The 16,577-nt window shown below is 34.1% G+C and overlaps 3 gene segments (V, D, J or C); all 3 read left to right on the top strand.

The window, feature by feature from the left end:
* Window positions 1-4,839: 4,839 nt before the first annotated feature.
* LOC131528363 (Ig kappa chain V-VI region XRPC 24-like) lies at window positions 4,840-5,391 on the top strand. The segment is given in 2 exon segments: window positions 4,840-4,936; window positions 5,012-5,391. Coding segments are annotated over 2 exon segments (420 nt in total).
* A 4,617-nt stretch (window positions 5,392-10,008) lies between these two features.
* On the top strand, window positions 10,009-10,541 carry LOC131528355 (T cell receptor alpha variable 9-1-like). The segment is given in 2 exon segments: window positions 10,009-10,048; window positions 10,165-10,541. Coding segments are annotated over 2 exon segments (417 nt in total).
* Window positions 10,542-11,766: 1,225 nt separating this feature from the next.
* Window positions 11,767-12,750, top strand: LOC131530301 (T cell receptor alpha variable 13-2-like). The segment is given in 2 exon segments: window positions 11,767-12,279; window positions 12,354-12,750. Coding segments are annotated over 2 exon segments (402 nt in total).
* Window positions 12,751-16,577: the final 3,827 nt, after the last annotated feature.

Raw genomic sequence — 16,577 nt, 5'->3', positions numbered from 1 at the left:
ACAAAACCAGTCATGGGTATATTTGTAACAATAGCCAACAATACATTGCATGGGTCAAAATGATCGATTTTTCTTTTATGCCAAAAATCATTAGGATATTAAGTAAAGATCATGTTCCATGAAGATATTTAGTAAATTTCCTACCTTAAATATATAAAAACATAGTTTTTGATTATTAATATGCATTGCTAAGGATTTAATTTGGACAACTTTAAAGGCGTTTTTCTCAATATTATTTTTATTTTTTATTTATTTTTTGGCACTCTCAGATGTGTGTCTGCTCTCCTCCACTTGGGGGAGATGTTTTAACAGATATATACAGCGCCACTCTTACAGTCAGGACTTCACGTGGAGTTTGAGCATCTCAGCAAGTTCCAGTTAGATTCAAGAGAACATTGTATACTTTTTGGGTGTCTTTTATATCATGATTACAATGAGAAGCTGTGTGGAAACTCTTTTAATCCTGTTTGCAACTTGCATGGGTAATGTACCATATTTTTATGCATGTATTTGTTCCTACCTGTCAGTTTCATCTAGATTTATAAACAAATTTACTAAATAATTTACTTTCCTCACAGAATGCAGGGGACAAGACTCTGTTAATCAGGCTAAAAGTTTCCAATCAGCATACGAAGAGGAGGATTCAGTAACCTTGGATTGTAAATACAACACTACAAGCTCAAACCCTACTCTACTCTGGTACAGACAAAACAGTTATGACTCTCCAAAATATATTCTACGGAAACATAAATTTGGAGATGGAGATGAAGCCACTGAGTTCAAGGGACGATTTCACTCCAGACATGATTCTACTTCAAGATCAGTTCCTCTGACAATTCAAAATCCAAGTGTGTCTGACTCTGCTCTGTACTACTGTGCTCTGCAGCCCACAGTGACAACAGGATATTCAGTGCTTGAATAAAAACCTACTTGAGCTTACAACGTTAGTCAAATCATACAAGCTGACATGAGCTTAAAAAGATATAGCCTAACTAAACAATCCTGAAAATGCAGTGCATCAGATGAAATGAGCACCAGGATAGTGCTATTGTGCTGTGAAAATGTTCTACAATGCCCCACACAGGCCTGACTAAGATTATTGTGAAATATTACAAATATAAAGTTAATAGTTAATTGCTTCCGGCCAGTCATTAGGCTACTGCAAAATTGTCCCTGATCAACAAAACCCAAGGATAGAGTGTCAAGATTATTTTATGATAATCATAAATTTGTGGCTGAAAACAAAATAAATAAATAAATAAATAAATTGTAGGCAGTAACGTTGATTTGATCATTCTTATTTAGGGAAAACAAATGTATTCAGATTTTATGGATAGGCTATTTTATATGAGTCTAGGAAGCATGCAAACATTTCATTAGCCAATTTAGTGCAAATACAAATACAGGTGATTTAGAATAAATTATGATTATATGTTTTACTGTGTATGTAGACAAACACACCAGACCAATGTCTGTGTTTCCAAGTTGTACCAGCAGAGGCAGACATGTTAAAATGTACTTAAAACATACAACTGACCGTTGTAGTACAGTATTGTTAGACACCATATATTATGTTAAGTGATGGTTGAGAATTTTTTTCTTTAGCGAGATTAAAGATTTTATTTATTTTATCTACACTGTAAAAAAAAAAAAAATCCGTAGTTTTTACAAAATAATTCTGGCAGCTGTGGTTGCCAGAATAATTTTGTAAAAAATACAGAAAAACTGTAAACACATTTACAGAACAAAACTGTAAAATATACAGTATAAAACTGTAATTTGCAAACAGGGAAATTTGAATGTAAACTACTAAATTCAACAACACACACTGCTATTAAAATCTGTTTTGTACCTTTAACATACTGACAACCACCATAATAATGCAGGTGATAAAAGAGAAAGCCACATAAAGAATCAAAGCTCATGACAGGTAGCTTCATCACAAGTAGAAGTATATACTAATATATAGAAGGTGCACAGAGTCATTCATGCAAACACAAAACACCATGGTGGTAACACACATGATACTTAAATAATGCAATAAACTTTCATTAAACAACAGAAGATGTAACAAAGCCCAAATGTACATAACTGATAACAAAAACTATTAAAAAACATGATTATTTGAACAAAATACTTTCAAATGTGGAGTGTCACACAGGGAATTCTGGGAATATCAGTTTACAGTTTTTAACTGTAAATTATACATTGATTTGTTATTTTTACTTCTAAAAACTGTACAATTAACAGCATTTTACTGTAAAATTACATGAAATGTCTGGTTAGATCTTTTACAGTTTTTCCCTGTATATAGTACAGGAACTCACGGTTAACATATTAACAGTTTTTTTCAGTAGTGTTTTTACAAAATTTTACAGTTAAAATTACACTTATTTTTTACAGTGTAGTCAGTAGTCAGTAATCAGTAAATTCCATTTCAGGAATTGTCACAGTTTGGTGTTGACGTTTGCTGTAAAAGATTCAAAAGGATGATTGTGTTTTAATGGGAGTGCAGCTTTTAGGGGAGGTGCTATCTGGACACATCTCTGCTAGACAGTGAGAGTCTGCTGTCTAACAGTCTGTGCGGCAGATGAACTAATCCACTGAAAAATGCTGCTCAGCTTTTTACTTTTGTTCTGTACTCTTGCATGTAAGAATTTTATATTCTTATATTATTTACATTGTATTTTTATTTATTTTTTTCTTCTTTTTGGTTTCTTGTGCTTTTGTGTTTCATGACAATGGAGTTAATGTGATTGAATCTGATTCACAGGTGTCTGTTTTGGGAATGTCATCACACCAGTCCAGCCTGAGGTGTTTGGGACAGAGGGGGACAATATAACTCTGTCCTGTAACTACTCTTCAGCAATTAGTCTGCAGTGGTATCGCCAATATCCCGGTTCAGTTCCTGAATTTCTTTTGATAATACTAGATAGGACAGGGAAAGTTTCACAGAAGTCTAAAATTGTAGACCTAGATCCTCGATTCTCTGGAAAAGTGAATGAAAAGAAAACCCGTGTGGATCTGGAGATCTCCTCTGCTAAAGTGACAGACTCTGCTCTGTACTACTGCGCCTGGAGCCCACAGTGACAGGAAAACAAACTACACTGTACAAAAACCTGACTTATGTTAATCATCCAGTGGGTTAATTATTAATCATCCAGCATATTTCTGTAGACATTTGTTTGTGTTAGTGTAATAAAAACAAAATCATTAACTTGATAAAGAAAAACATTTCTCATGTTTTGATACATCATTTGAGGTAGTTTTCTGTAGAACCTATAGAATTATATCTGAGAATACATTTAGTTTATACCTCAAATCAAAAGAAAGAAAACAAAGTAAAAGTGTCTCAAACATATTTACTATTCAAGAAAGCACATTATTTCAAAATAAACACGTTGTTCTGAGCTCTAACTTAAGGGGCAACATAATCTCACAAGTTATGTTTCAAAAGCATTTCCCTGATGCTCACCAAGGATGATTAAAAGTGCTATCAACATTTCAACACTGAATGTAGTGTTGAGTAATGATTATCGTGAAAGTATATATATTTTTCACTTGCTCTGTGTAATTATGATAAAGCAAATTATAGATGTATAGATAGATCTGTTTGAAATGCAGTTAGATGGTATATCACTAGTGATACAGTAGCCTAGTGCACAGCGCATGTTTATGTTTCACTGACCACGCCCACATTATTAGACCACAATAAAACTTCACTCAGACTGGTGTATTCAGTCACCCATTAGCTACTCTCACATTTCATTTTATGAAGCCACATTCAGCATACTTTATTAGTTACGAATTTCCAATAAATAAGTTTAACAATACTATAAATTAAAAATCTTAAAAGAGTTAAAGCTGTGTTGGAGGAAATGGAGGAGAGACATATGCTACTCATGATACTTCTCACAGTTTCAGGTAAATATACTGTATTTTATTCAGAACTACAGTAACTCACAACTTACACTAATTCTATATCAAGATACATGTAATGATATATGTATGTATTGCGTATTTCATTTCAGGTGGATTTGCTGATAAAATTGGACCAAGAGAAGGAGATACTAATATAATCAGAGAAGAAAGAGAGTCTGTGACACTGAGCTGCACATTTGAAACTAACAGCAATGATATTTGGCTTTACTGGTACAGACAATATCCAAACAGAGAACCAGAATATTTACTGTATAAAGGTGCTCGATCATTGAGCAGTTATAAGGATATACCAGATGGGTTTCAATCAACTACATCCCATTCATCCACTGAGCTCATAATTAACAGTGTAACTCTGTCAGATTCAGCTCTCTATTACTGCGCACTAAGAGTAGGAGCCCAGTGATACAAAATACAGAGTCTCTTTACAAAAACTCACATGAAATTAATGCTTTGAAGAGTCTTTAATCAATCAGTATAAAAACACATCACATTTTTGTAAACCACAAACAGGGAATGTGGTAACAGCTGTAAATTTTGGAGGTAAAAAGGGTTGCATACGGGCATGTGAATGTAATTTAGCATGTATTGCATATTTTTTCTCATGTTAGCTTGTTTGTTAGGTTATCTCTTTTCTGATATTATGTTGCATAAGAAGTCTCAATAAAAACTATAGGGACTCACATCTTTGAGCAAAATGGCAATACAATATCTATATAAATATAACAAAGAATTAATTAAGAAATAAGTATATATTTTAAATATGCATGCTCAATAATCTGCATTAATGCATTAATCTTTTCTTTGTTGCATTGTAATTCAGACTCATTGTCAGGACAGGAGGAGGAGTTTAGCACAGACACTATACAGCATACAGCTGGGTAAAAATGAGCATCACACAACACTGTGTGGAGCAGCTGCTCTGTTTCTAGCTTGTTCTTAGTTCAGTGAGTGAACATGCTGATCTGTATTATTATGCTGCTGTCATCAACTGAAGGTATAGTACTGTAAAGGCATTTCATTCCATCAGAAGTGTTTGAAAACTGCATTTAACACCACTTTCATGGTTCAGGTTCCAGAGCCTCAGAGATCATCACTCCAAAAAGTGACAGAATATTTGCTCTTGAGGGTGACAATGTGACACTCTCCTGTAACTACAGCGGTTCTGCTCGTGGTGTTCACTGGTATCGGCAAAATGCAGGTTCACCACCACAGTTCCTCATACTGGAATATTCAGGGGTAACAACTCCAGCTAATCCACCTGTTCCAGGAATAAACATCAATCACAGAAAAGGAGAGCGTCATGTGGATCTGATCATCTCCTCTGCTAAAGTATCAGACTCTGCTCTGTACTACTGTGCTCTGGAGCCCACAGTGACAGGAAAACAAACTACACTGTGCAAAAACCTGTATTTCAGGAAAGTATTAAAGCATACAGGATATTTCTGCTGACATTTTATTATATGTATTCATGTTTATTTTATGCAACATTAGAAAATACAATTCATATCATTAATTAGTCTTTATTTTAAACTTAATTGTAAGCAATATTCAAACATGCTTTCCACAAATCTGGATAATTATTGTTATAGAACCCTCATTTCTGTCTAACAAACAAAATCTATATCACGATTGTTTAAGATTACACCCCTAAAATATCTCACTAAAATATGCTGTAGCTTGTCATTTATCTATCATTTATCATTCATATATCTATTAATTAATATTATTTATTTTTAATCAATATGTGGGGTTGTGTTATAAATAACATTTCATAATATATATTGTGTGAGATAATGGCTGAATGTTGTCAATCTGAGGAGGAGGAGTTTAGCACAGATGTTGTACAATAGGACTGTCAGCATTTCACAAGTCTTTTTATATCATCTGATGTTTTTCTCCTCTTCACACCTGATTACTGTGCCAAAATGTTTATCTATTTAATTAAATTACTATCGTCAGCTCAAGGTAGGAGATTGCCGCATATGCTGAAACATTCTTAAAAGGGTGATGAAAACATTTTAGGAAAAAAAAAACATTATTTTTAAGAACAAATTCAGGTTTCACGTAATTTGTAAATAATGATTATTTTATTGAACCAAGAGCCTGACTTCTCAGAAATGCCTTTTAGTTAACCAAGCTAATAACAACATTGAATTATTAAGTATATACATTTAATTGCATTTGAATGGAGGATACACATTTGAAAGAGAATATAAATTTCAGTTTTATTTTTTCTTTCAGTTGTAAATTTGAAATGTACAGTTTAAATGCAGTTTCCAGAGCGGCAGAAGTCATCACACCATACAGTGCTTCTCAGTTTGCTGATGAGGGTGACAGTGTGACACTCTCTTGTAGCTACACTGGTTCTGTTCGAGGTCTTCACTGGTATCGTCAATACACAGGTTCACCACCAAAGTTCCTCATCCTGGATTCCTATGGGACAGTTACTAAAGCTGATCCAATTACCTTCCCAGTGGGTGGAGCTCAACTTTGTTCAAAACTACAAAAGCTGGCTTGTACAGTACATAAAAAGATGTCTTTGCTTTTTTTGAGAACAATTTAAAATTAGAGAATTACAGAATGTCTGCTTGGATCACATTTTTACTCATTCTTTTTAAATTTTCTATAGGTATGTAATCAGTTCTTCTATCTCCCATATTCTCCATGTCGTGACTTTAGTTTTAGGCTACTTAATAATTTATAGATATTTTGTATTGATTTTCAGAATGCAGAGGAGAGGATAGTGTTACCCAGCCAACAACACTCCCAGATTCCAGATTTTCAAATTTGTATCGCAGTCAAATATTGTCCTATCCTAACAAACCATACATCAATTGAAAGCTTATTATTCAACTTTCAGACTATGTATAAATCCCAATTTTAAAATTGACCCTTATGACTGGTTTTGTGGTCCAGGGTCACATATACAGTAGATGCAAAAACTATTTTACAAACTAGCTGTATTTCCTTATACTCCCTTGTGAAATGTGAAATGAATGGCACTCTAGAGTAATAACTCTCACATAAGACTTACATGCTTAAAGGAGGAGGAGTAAAGAGCAGCTCTCCAACATTGAGACAAGGAACTTCTTGTTTCAGTAAACCTGTACTCTTTTTTCTTGACAAAGCATCATGTCAACATTCGCAGTAGTCCTATTAATAGAATCTCTCATAATAGGTAAGATTTCAACTAATCATCACTTTAAAGTGGTTTCCTTGTATGCAGTTCAGAATTCTGATTTTAAAACATGCTCATTGCTCTCCTTATTGTTTTCAGGTGTTACTAATGCTGAAGACATCATATTCCCCAACAATGATACAGTAATTGCTAAAGCAGATGAAAAGGTTATGCTATCTTGTAGCTACACAGGCACGGTTTACGATTTATATTGGTACCGTCAAATCCCTGGATCAGCACCTCAGTTCCTCATAATGGAATCATCTGGATTCATAACACACGCTACTCCTCAGGTTCCTGGGATAACAATGTTCAACAGAAAAGACACCAAACGCATGGAGCTGGAGATCTTTCCTTCTGCAGTGGCATATTCTTCTCTGTACTACTGTGCTGTGTGGCCCACAGTGAAAGGAAATCCTCTGACTCCATACAAAAACCACAGCGATCCTCAATTGAAAAACAGATATACTGAAATATTTCTCACCTTATTTCTATAGATAGAAAAAGAGTTAACTCATTTTAACTCCCTGTTTATTTGTGATTTTGTGATGATAGTTTGTGTGTCCATAATGATATTCTGTGATGGTAAAAAAAAATTATAAATAAATAAAAGTTGGGATAACAGGTCTAGGCATATTTGCATTCTTATTTTATTCAATTTATTAACAGGACCTAAAAATATTCCACTAATATAATGGATGTTTTTACATGCACAAGAATATTCTGATATTATTATACACTATAACTGAACATTCTAATTCTTGGTGATATCAGATACAGACAATTGCAGACAAGTCAAGTGAATGGATTGACTAAATTACTGTTCAAAATACTAAATGTGAGCATGTCTAGTATTTGCAGAAGAGAAAAGTGAAAGAATGATATATGATATATAAGAATGATTATAACATTTTTAAAATAGTATTCAACTGCAAAAGGACAAATCCACTAAGCAATAGCAATACAATAGAGGAAATCAAACTGTACATAATTATTATTTCATAAGCTAGAACATGTGCGAACTCATAAACACTTCATGCTCACTGCATTTAATTGTGGTGTACTAGTTTCAAAAGAAAACCTAGACATTAGCCGGATGTGTGTCTGCTCTCCTCCACTTGGGGGAGATGTTTTAACAGATATATACAGACTGTATATCTTACAGTCAGGACTTCACGTGGAGTTTGAGCATCTCAGCAAGTTCCAGTAAGATTCAAGAGAACATTGTATACTTTTTGGGTGTCTTTTATATCATGATTACAATGAGAAGCTGTGTGGAAACTCTTTTAATCCTGTTTGCAACTTGCATGGGTAATGTACCATATTTTTATGCATGTATTTGTTCCTACCTGTCAGTTTCATCTAGATTTATAAACAAATTTACTAAATAATTTACTTTCCTCACAGAATGCAGGGGACAAGACTCTGTTAATCAGGCTAAAAGTTTCCAATCAGCATACGAAGAGGAGGATTCAGTAACCTTGGATTGTAAATACAACACTACAAGCTCAAACCCTACTCTACTCTGGTACAGACAAAACAGTTATGACTCTCCAAAATATATTCTACGGAGACATAAATTTGGAGATGGAGATGAAGCCACTGAGTTCAAGGGACGATTTCACTCCAGACATGATTCTACTTCAAGATCAGTTCCTCTGACAATTCAAAATCCAAGTGTGTCTGACTCTGCTCTGTACTACTGTGCTCTGCAGCCCACAGTGACAACAGGATATTCAGTGCTTGAATAAAAACCTACTTGAGCTTACAACGTTAGTCAAATCATACAAGCTGACATGAGCTTAAAAAGATATAGCCTAACTAAACAATCCTGAAAATGCAGTGCATCAGATGAAATGAGCACCAGGATAGTGCTATTGTGCTGTGAAAATGTTCTACAATGCCCCACACAGGCCTGACTAAGATTATTGTGAAATATTACAAATATAAAGTTAATAGTTAATTGCTTCCGGCCAGTCATTAGGCTACTGCAAAATGTCCCTGATCAACAAAACCCAAGGATAGAGTGTCAAGATTATTTTATGATAATCATAAATTTGTGGCTGAAAAAAAAAATAAATAAAAAAAAAAAAAAATAAATTGTAGGCAGTAACGTTGATTTAATCATTCTTATTTAGGGAAAACAAATTTATTCAGATTTTATGGATAGGCTATTTTATATGAGTCTAGGAAACATGCAAACATTTCATTAGCCAATTTAGTGCAAATACAAATACAGGTGATTTAGAATAAATTATGATTATATGTTTTACTGTGTATGTAGACAAACACACCAGACCAATGTCTGTGTTTCCAAGTTGTACCAGCAGAGGCAGACATGTTAAAATGTACTTAAAACATACAACTGACCGTTGTAGTACAGTATTGTCAGACACCATATATTATGTTAAGTGATGGTTGAGAATTTCTTTATTTAGAGAGATTAAAGATTTTATTTATTTTATCTACACTGTAAAAAAAAAAATAATCCGTAGTTTTTACAAAATAATTCTGGCAGCTGTGGTTGCCAGAATAATTTTGTAAAAAATACAGAAAAACTGTAAACACATTTACAGAACAAAACTGTATATTTACAAACAGGGAAATTTGAATGTAAACTACTAAATTCAACAACACACACTGCTATTAAAATCTGTTAAAATCTTAAAATCTTTTATTTTATCTAGTCAGTAGTCAGTATATGTAAATTCCAGTTCAGGAATTGTCACAGTTTGGTGTTGACGTTTGCTGTAAAAGATTCAAAAGGATGATTGTGTTTTAATGGGAGTGCAGCTTTTAGGGGAGGTGCTATTTGGACACATCTCTGCTAGACAGTGAGAGTCTGCTGTCTAACAGTCTGTGCGGCAGATGAACTAATCCACTGCAAAATGCTGCTCAGCTTTTTACTTTTGTTCTGCACTCTTGCATGTAAGAATTTTATATTCTTATATTATTTGAATTTTTTTTTTTTTTTTTCCTTTTTGGTTTCTTGTGCTTTTGTGTTTCATGACAATGGAGTTAATGTGATTGAATCTGATTCACAGGTGTCTGTTTTGGGAATGTCATCACACCAGTCCAGCCTGAGGTGTTTGGGACAGAGGGGGACAATATAACTCTGTCCTGTAACTACTCTTCAGCAATTAGTCTGCAGTGGTATCGCCAATATCCCGGTTCAGTTCCTGAATTTCTTTTGATAATACTAGATAGGACAGGGAAAGTTTCACAGAAGTCTAAAATTGTAGACCTAGATCCTCGATTCTCTGGAAAAGTGAATGAAAAGAAAACCCGTGTGGATCTGGAGATCTCCTCTGCTAAAGTGACAGACTCTGCTCTGTACTACTGCGCCCTGGAGCCCACAGTGACAGGAAAACAAACTACACTGTACAAAAACCTGACTTATGTTAATCATCCAGTGGGTTAATTATTAATCATCCAGCATATTTCTGTAGACATTTGTTTGTGTTAGTGTAATAAAAAACAAAAATCATTAACTTGATAAAGAAAAACATTTCTCATGTTTTGATACATCATTTGAGGTAGTTTTCTGTAGAACCTATAGAATTATATCTGAGAATACATTTAGTTTATACCTCAAATCAAAAGAAAGAAAACAAAGTAAAAGTGTCTCAAACATATTTACTATTCAAGAAAGCACATTATTTCAAAATAAACACGTTGTTCTGAGCTCTAACTTAAGGGGGCAACATAATCTCACAAGTTATGTTTCAAAAGCATTTCCCTGATGCTCACCAAGGATGATTAAAAAGTGCTATCAACATTTCAACACTGAATGTAGTGTTGAGTAATGATTATCGTGAAAGTATATATATTTTTCACTTGCTCTGTGTAATTATGATAAAGCAAATTATAGATGTATAGATAGATCTGTTTGAAATGCAGTTAGATGGTATATCACTAGTGATACAGTAGCCTAGTGCACAGCGCATGTTTATGTTTCACTGACCACGCCCACATTATTAGACCACAATAAAACTTCACTCAGACTGGTGTATTCAGTCACCCATTAGCTACTCTCACATTTCATTTTATGAAGCCACATTCAGCATACTTTATTAGTTACGAATTTCCAATAAGTTTAACAATACTATAAACTAAAAAAAATCTTAAAAGAGTTAAAGCTGTCTTGGAGGAAATGGAGGAGAGACATATGCTACTCATGATACTTCTCACAGTTTCAGGTAAATATACTGTATTTTATTCAGAGCTACAGTAACTCACAACTTACACTAATTCTATATCAAGATATATGTAATGATGTATGTATTACGTATTTCATTTCAGGTGGATTTGCTGATAAAATTGGACCAAGAGAAGGAGATACTAATATAATCAGAGAAGAAAGAGAGTCTGTGACACTGAGCTGCACATTTGAAACTAACAGCAATAATATTTGGCTTTACTGGTACAGACAATATCCAAACAGAGAACCAGAATATTTACTGTATAAAGGTGCTCGATTACAGAGTAGTGATGAGGATATACCCGACGGTTTTCAGTCGACTACATCCCAGTCATCCACTGAACTCATTATTAACAGTGTAACTCTGTCAGATTCAGCTCTCTATTATTGTGCTCTAAGAGTAGGAGCCCAGTGATACAAAATACAGAGTCTCTTTACAAAAACTCACATGAAATTAATGCTTTGAAGAGTCTTTAATCAATCAGTATCAAAACACATAATGTTTTTATAAACCACAAAGAGGGAATGTGGTAACAGCTGTGAATTTGTGAGGTAAAAAGGGTTACATAAGGGCATGTGAATACAATTTAGCATGTATTGCATACTCTTCTCATGTTAGCTTGTTTGTTAGGTTATCTCTTTTCTCATATTATGTTGTTAGTCTCATTAAATACTCATGTATAAACAAAATGTTATCAAAAAACAAAGAATTAAAAGAAATAAGCATATATTTAAACAGCTATAAATGCTCATTTCACATTTCATGTGCTTCAGATTTAATGTCAGGGCAGGAGGAGGAGTTTAGCATAGACACTATACAGCATACAGCTGGGTAAAGATGAATATCACACAACACTGTGTGGAGCAGCTGCTCTGTTTTTAGTTTGTTCTTACTATACTGTGGTCCAGTGAGTGAACATGTTGATCTATATTATTATACTGCTGTCATCAATTGAAGGTATAATATTGAAAAAGTATTTTATTCTGTCAGAAGTGTTTGAAAACTGCAATTAACGTCACTTTCATCTGCAGGTTCCAGAGCCTCAGAAGTCATCACTCCAAAAAGTGTCAGAGTATTTGCTCTTGAGGGTGACAATGTGACACTCTCCTGTAACTACAGCGGTTCTGCTCGTGGTGTTCACTGGTATCGCCAATATGCAGGTTTACCACCACAGTTCCTCATACTGGAAGATTCAGGGGTAACAACTCCAGCTAATCCACCTGTTCCAGGAATAACCATCAATCACAGAAAAACAGAAATCCATGTGGATCTGATCATCTCCTCTGCCAACGTGTCAGACTCTGCTCTGTACTACTGTGCTCTGCAGCCCACAGTGACAGGAAACCCTATAACACTGTACAAAAACAGTTTTCATGTGCTTATCAAACCTTGATAGAAATGTACAAACCACAGCTGGACTCAACAGCACAAAAAACAAACAAACAAACATACAGCTCTTATCAATACTAGTGGAATTATCAAGTAACATACGATATTCTAAGCTGGCTTTACTGGTACAGACAGTAACTCAGAATGGATCCTCCATCCATTTTATGTGACATCATATTCCAGACTTATCTGCTTGCATATAAAGTAAGCATCATCAATAAGGTTTGTACTGAATTTGATCTTTTAATATCACTGTTTCAATACATTAAGGCACTTCAAGTGTTTTTCACATTAAACATTTCAGAATGTCCCACTGTTTTTAGTGATTGGAATATTGAGGCAGATGCTTTATATGGATTGCAAATTGCCAAAAATTGCACTTTGTTCAAATATCTTTGCTTTATTCTTTTGAGAGGTGATCTAATATTTGTCCATTGGAAACAGACAGAAAATTGACAAGCTTGTGTTGCAGTTCTATGGATGTTTTGCCTTCCAGGTCTTCAGGCCATTCATGTGACTGAAAACTATTAATTGAAATCTCACATAATGATCATCGTAAACACGTCTGCTGTAGGATCAGTGAGAGATGATCTACTTTATGAATTCAAGACTGTTGGAGCTAGAGGCGATCTCTGCTATACATTGAATGAATGTTTACTTCAATAACAGTTTGTCCTGCACATGAACTTAAACATCTTCTTGAAAATTACAGTATGCTGTTTGCCTTGGCTTTGTTCTGTTTTCTTGCATGTCAGTATCCCATTTCAACCCTCAGACCCTCAATTTTCTTTTTTCTAGTAGATCCTTCAGAAACTGACATACTTTGGAAATGTTCTGTGGCTGGATAACAGATTATTATTTTTATGCTGACAATGTGTGAGTACAACAATTAAATTATTGTAATTAAAATTAAATGTCAATAAAAGTAAAACCCAACACATTAACCATTTTAGACGGCACATTTTAAAGCACACTGTAAAGCAACTGGACAAAACATGCTGTTCTGAGCTCCAACAGAAGGGGGCAACAGTATTTCACAAGCTGTTTTATTAACACTAAACAAGCACCTGATGCCAACAGGAACACAGAAGGTGTTAAATATTTCACTAACCCACACCCACATTATTCACTTGGTCTCAGTGCTTTCATTCAACCTCCAGCTACTCTCATATTTTAATTCATTTTATAAAGTCACATTCAGCATAATTTGGAACTAATAAATCCATAAATTAATAATGATAATCTAATGAATCAATTTTAAAGTACTAGAAACTAAAAATCTGATCGGTAAAGTGGACTTCAGTTAGGATGGAGGAGAGGCAGATGATACTCATAATGCTCATCACAGTTTCAGGTAAATATACTTTTAATCACAATTAATTATATTTTGTGAATCAATTAATTTAATCTAATATAATTTTTATTGGGGAAGAAAAAAAAAACTTTTAAAATATGATTCACTGCATTTCAGGTGGATTTGCTGATAAAATTGGACCAAGAGAAGGAGATACTAATATAATCAGGAGAGAAGGAGAGTCTGTGACACTGAGCTGCACATTTGAAACTAACAGCAATGATATTTGGCTTTACTGGTACAGACAATATCCAAACAGAGAACCAGAATATTTACTGTATAAAGGTGCTCGATCACAGAGTAGTGATGAGGATATACCAGATGGTTTTCAGTCGACTACATCCCAGTCATCCACTGAACTCATTATTAACAGTGTAACTCTGTCAGATTCAGCTCTCTATTACTGTGCACTTTATGTAAGGGCCCAGTGATACAAAATGCCTGCATAGCTTTACAAAAACTCACATGAAATGAATGCTTTGAAGAGTCTTTAATCAATCAGTATCAAAACACATCATGTTTCTATAAACCACAGACAGGGAATGTGGTAACAGCTGTGAATTTGGGAGGTTAAAAAGGTTGCATAAGCTCATGTGAATATAATTTTGCATGCATCACATGGTTTCACATGATCACTTTTATCTCTTTTTTCTCATTTTATGTTGTATAAATTCCTAAGGATATAATTTAAAATGATCTGAAATCAATTAAATCCTTGTAAAACAACAACAACAAGACAACACACTAAGAAAACGTTACATTCATGATTATGAATTTTGTTCTTCAGGTCACTTTTATCAATGTCATCACTAGTCTGAACGATAAAAAGGGAACAAATAATAAAAGTTAAACAATAAAAGCATTTCATAAATACATGAACAAAACTTTGACTGAGGCCTCAGATTAATCAGTATATTTGACTTTACTAAAATGTAGGTCTGAATACTTATAAGGCTATAATGACAAATATTAATTATGCAGTAAGTTATCATCACAAACACATTCAGGATCAGAGATCACAAATCTAGGATCAGAGAGAGATCTGCTTCATAAATTCAGGACTGTATCTTTAATAGTAGGTGCTAGCTGGAGACACCCTCTGCTATACAATGAATGAATTTTTCTTCAGTAACACTTTGTGATGTAGATTAAATGAAACATCATTCTAAAAAATATACATACAATGTATTGCATATTTTTCTCACGTTAGCTTATTTGTTAGGATATCTCTTTTCTCATATTATGTTGTATAAGTAGTCTCATTAAAAACTATAGGAGCTCACATATTTGAACAAAATGGCAATACAATATTGATTTAAAAATACAAAGAATTTAAAGAAATAAGCATATATTTTAAAAAGATATAAATGCTCTTTTAATCTTTGGTGCGTTGTAATTCAGGACATTGTCAGGACAGGAGGAGGAGTTTAGCACAGACACTATAAAGATGAACATCACTCAACACTGTGTGGAGCAGCTGCTCTGTTTTTAGCTTGTTCTTACCAGTTCAGTGAGTGAACATGCTGATCTATATTATTATACTGCTGTCATCAACTGAAGGTATAATATGGTAAAAGTTAAAAGCCCATCATTTATTCCAGTGGAAGTGTTTGATTTAACGCCACTTTCATTTGCAGGTTCCAGAGCCTCAGAAGTCATCACTCCAAAAAGTGTCAGAGTATTTGCTCTTGAGGGTGACAATGTGACACTCTCCTGTAACTACAGCGGTTCTGCTCGTGGTGTTCACTGGTATCGTCAATATGCAGGTTCACCACCACAGTTCCTCATACTGGAAGATTCAGGGGCAACAATTGAAGCTAATCCACCCATCCCAGGAATAACCATCAATCACAGAAAAACAGAAATCCATGTGGATCTGATCATCTCCTTTGTTAAAGTATCAGACTCTGCTCTGTACTACTGTGCTCTGAGGCCCACAGTGACAGGAAAACAAACTACACTGTGCAAAAACCTGTATTTCAGGAAAGTATTAAAGCATGCAGGATATTTCTACTGACATTTTATTATATATATTCATGTTTATTTTATATAACGTTATATTTTTTTTTATAACATTAGCCTTCATTTTAAACTTAATTGTAAGCAACATAAACATAGTTTCTGCAAATCTGGATAATTATAGTTACAGAACCCTCATTTCTGCCTAAGATGCAAAATCTATATCATGTTTATTTGAAAGATTATCCCCCCAAAAAATGTCACTGAAATATGTTTGTGATTTATCTACCTATCTATATCTATTTACTAATATTGTTTATTTATTCAATATGTGGGATTGTGATAAATAACATTTCATAATGTATATTGAGTGAGATGAGGGTTGAATGTTGTCAATCTGAGGAGGAGGAGTTTAGCGCAGATGTTGTACAATAGGACTGTCAGCATTTCACAAGTCTTTTTAGATCACCTGATGTTTCTGTGTCTGCTGTTCACACCTGATTACTGTGCCAAAATGTTTATCTGTTTAATTATATTACTATCATCAGCTCCA

The sequence above is a fragment of the Onychostoma macrolepis genome, chromosome 02 (genome assembly GCF_012432095.1).
Source record: "Onychostoma macrolepis isolate SWU-2019 chromosome 02, ASM1243209v1, whole genome shotgun sequence".
In the NCBI taxonomy this organism is placed as follows: domain Eukaryota; kingdom Metazoa; phylum Chordata; class Actinopteri; order Cypriniformes; family Cyprinidae; genus Onychostoma; species Onychostoma macrolepis.
This window is presented reverse-complemented; position numbering and strand designations above follow the sequence as displayed.